The sequence below is a fragment of the Cyprinodon variegatus genome, unplaced genomic scaffold, assembly GCF_000732505.1.
Source record: "Cyprinodon variegatus isolate N-32 unplaced genomic scaffold, C_variegatus-1.0 Scaffold1437, whole genome shotgun sequence".
Classification (NCBI taxonomy): Eukaryota; Metazoa; Chordata; class Actinopteri; order Cyprinodontiformes; family Cyprinodontidae; genus Cyprinodon; species Cyprinodon variegatus.
In genome coordinates this window covers 66,889-69,811 of record NW_015151890.1, presented here as the reverse complement: position 1 = coordinate 69,811, position 2,923 = coordinate 66,889, and the positions used below count along the sequence as shown (strand labels likewise).

Sequence of the window (2,923 nt, the reverse complement as noted above, 5' to 3'; positions counted from 1 at the left end):
CAAGTGATTTGTGTGACCTCTGATGTAAAGTTAACTACTGACTCTGAATACAAATTAAAACCTTGTCACAGGAAGAAAAAAAAAACAAAGTTGTAACATGTTTTTAAGGTTTGACAACAAGGAACAAATACAGTCTTACATTTGTACACATTTATTGACTAAATTTACTTTCCTCACAAATGTTATTGTGAGAGTTTAACTGAAGGTTGGAGCTTTTCATTTACAGAAAATGGAGCCCAACCGGTGATACAGTCCAACCATGCTTACATCCAACCACTTTCTGTCTGTTTTAGAGTAATAGTTGATTTAAAGGTAAAGTCCGGTCAGCAAGGAAAACTCAATGGATCAATATTTCTACCTAAAACTAATACATTTGTGGTGATTTAATAAATTTAGAATTAATCAGTAAAAAAATAAAAAATAATAATTATTGTCGTGATCACTGATTCAGGGAACGGCTATTTTTGCCCAAATATAGTACCACCTCACTCCTGACATATGATGTCATGGTGCAGTAAGCTCAAGGCCATTCTCCCCGCTTAACAAGCAAAATCAATGGGAACTACTAGACCCATCTGCAATCACCAATAAATTTAGATTTCCAGAGAAATTCACCATTGTAATTCACCAGAGCTATAGTTACACTGTAGACAATGCCCACGTGCATGGCAGTTGGATGTTGTAATACATCGAGTAAAAGTGAAAAAAAGAATTTGGTTTTTTCACCTTTCCGATTCATGATCCTCCACAGACGGGTTTGTCGTCGGATTGCCAACTCTTCTGGCCAGAAAAAAAAACACATAATATGTAGCCATCATTTCAAAGAAGAATGTTTAAGATGTCTTGGATAATAGTGCGTTGAGACACACACCAGATACACCACTGTATCTGTTAAACACCAATACCGCACCATGATGTCACAAACCGGTTGGTGGCAGAATTGTTCTTTGATGAACCTGCTTCCGGTAAAGCACATTGAAATGAAATTACTCTTAATTTAAAACACTTATATTTATTGAAAAGTTTGTAATAATTTCATATTTAAAGTGTCATGGTCTTGGTTCTGTTGTTCTTTACTTTGCTCCTTGTTTTCTAGATTTATTGGTTTAATTCCAGTTTTGTTGTAATTTCTAGATTTATGTTAGTTGTCATGTTTTTCTGTTGTCCTCTGTTGCCCTCTTGTGTGTGTGTGTTCCTTTCCCCTTGGCTCCCTCGTTGTCTTCTCTCACACCTGCTCCTTGTCAGCTCGTTAGCCCTGCCTTTGTCTCTGTCTGCTATATATGCTCTCCCTCTGCTCGCACTCTTTGTTGGTTCCTTGTCTTTGCTGTCCTCCCATGCTGTTGTCCATGTTCCTCGTCTCTCCCTGGCTCCTCGTGTTTGGTTTTCCCTTGATGTCTCCATAGTTCTGGTTTGCTTGATATTATTAGTTGGATTTTTGCATTCCTGCCTTTGTTTACCCTTTTGATTAAATCCACAAGAAATCCCCTCAGCCTCTCTGCCTCTGCGTTTGGGTCCTCAAACCGCAACTAACCCTGACATAAAGTACTTTCAGAAGTTTCAATTCTGAATATGACCGGACTTTTCCTTTAAGTGGAATGGCAAAATGGTGGATTGAATGTTAAATGATTTATGGGGTTTACTGTGATGTCCTGGGTTTCAGAGCACGGTGGATAAACTCATCAAGAAGACCAATCTGGCTCTGGTCATTGGGACGAACACCTGGAGGGAGCAGTTTGTGGAGGCCATCACTGTCAGTTCAGGTAAAAACTTTGCCTGAAAAGAAACCCAGTTTCACTGAGTTTTCCTCATGAATCAACGCTGAGGGCTTTCTCCTTCCTCAGGTGATGATGATGATGACGGTGGTGAAGAAAAAATGCCCTCCTGTTTCGATTACGTCATGCACTTCCTGACGGTCTTCTGGAAGCTTCTATTTGCCTTTGTTCCTCCGACGGACTACTGGAACGGCTGGGCATGCTTCGTCGTCTCCATTATTGTCATCGGCATGCTGACCGCCATAATCGGAGACCTGGCCTCACATTTTGGCTGCACGGTCGGCCTCAAAGACTCAGTTACTGCGGTGGTCTTTGTTGCTTTGGGGACTTCAGTACCAGGTGTGGCATAGACTAACGTTCATTACTAAAAGATTTTAAGCCAATACAAAAAAGAGAGGTTTTGAATCCCTTTGTACCGAAAAACTGGCAGAAAAAGCCAGTTTCTATTCATTTTATTCATATTGCACCAATTCACAACACGTGTCATATCAAGGCACTTTACAGAGAAGATTCAACCAAATCATAAAGTCAGATAGATTCAAAGTTTTCTAAGGAAAACCAGTTGATTGCATCGACTCATTAACTCGAAGGCATTCCCTCATACCAAGCATGTTTGTAGTGACAGTGGAGAGGAAAACTCTATTTTAACAGGAAGAAACCTCCGGCAGAACCAGGCTCAGTGTCAGCAGCCAGCTGCTGAGGCCGACTGGGGTTCAAGGAGACAGAAGCAGACATATAAAAAAAAGCAGAGAAACAAAAGGTAACTGTTAACTAGCTCCTCAGGTGGCCCAGTCCTGGAAACACACAGCCAGGGAGATGAGCTTCAAGCCAGCTCCCAGGATGAAAGTGTATGTATACAGTTATTAGTCACAGTAAGAGAAACAGGACTACATTGAAAACAGGCCAAGCTCCAACATCTATAAACAAAGGTGTTGATGGCAGCCGCACAGCTGATATTTCTCTTAGGGATGTTGTCACAGCCAAACAGAAACAGACCGGATGAGTTACTATGAGAAAAAGCAGACAGGGGACAGTTGGAGATTGAACTAACAAATACAGCAGAATGGGACAATAGAATGAAGCAAGATACTGTAGAATGAGATAGAATGAGACAGAATGTTGAAAAGGGGTCCCTATGTCCTCCATGCGTC

General features: G+C 41.0%; 1 protein-coding gene across 1 annotated transcript in view; it reads left to right on the top strand.

Moving 5' to 3' along the window:
• LOC107103391 (sodium/calcium exchanger 1-like) overlaps positions 1-2,923 on the top strand; it is a 7,111-nt gene that overhangs the window by 2,550 nt on the left and 1,638 nt on the right. Inside the window, exons 3-4 of the mRNA XM_015403084.1 lie at positions 1,661-1,760; positions 1,842-2,111. Coding sequence (XP_015258570.1) covers positions 1,661-1,760; positions 1,842-2,111 — 370 coding nt within the window. The remainder of the gene's footprint in view (positions 1-1,660; positions 1,761-1,841; positions 2,112-2,923) is intronic.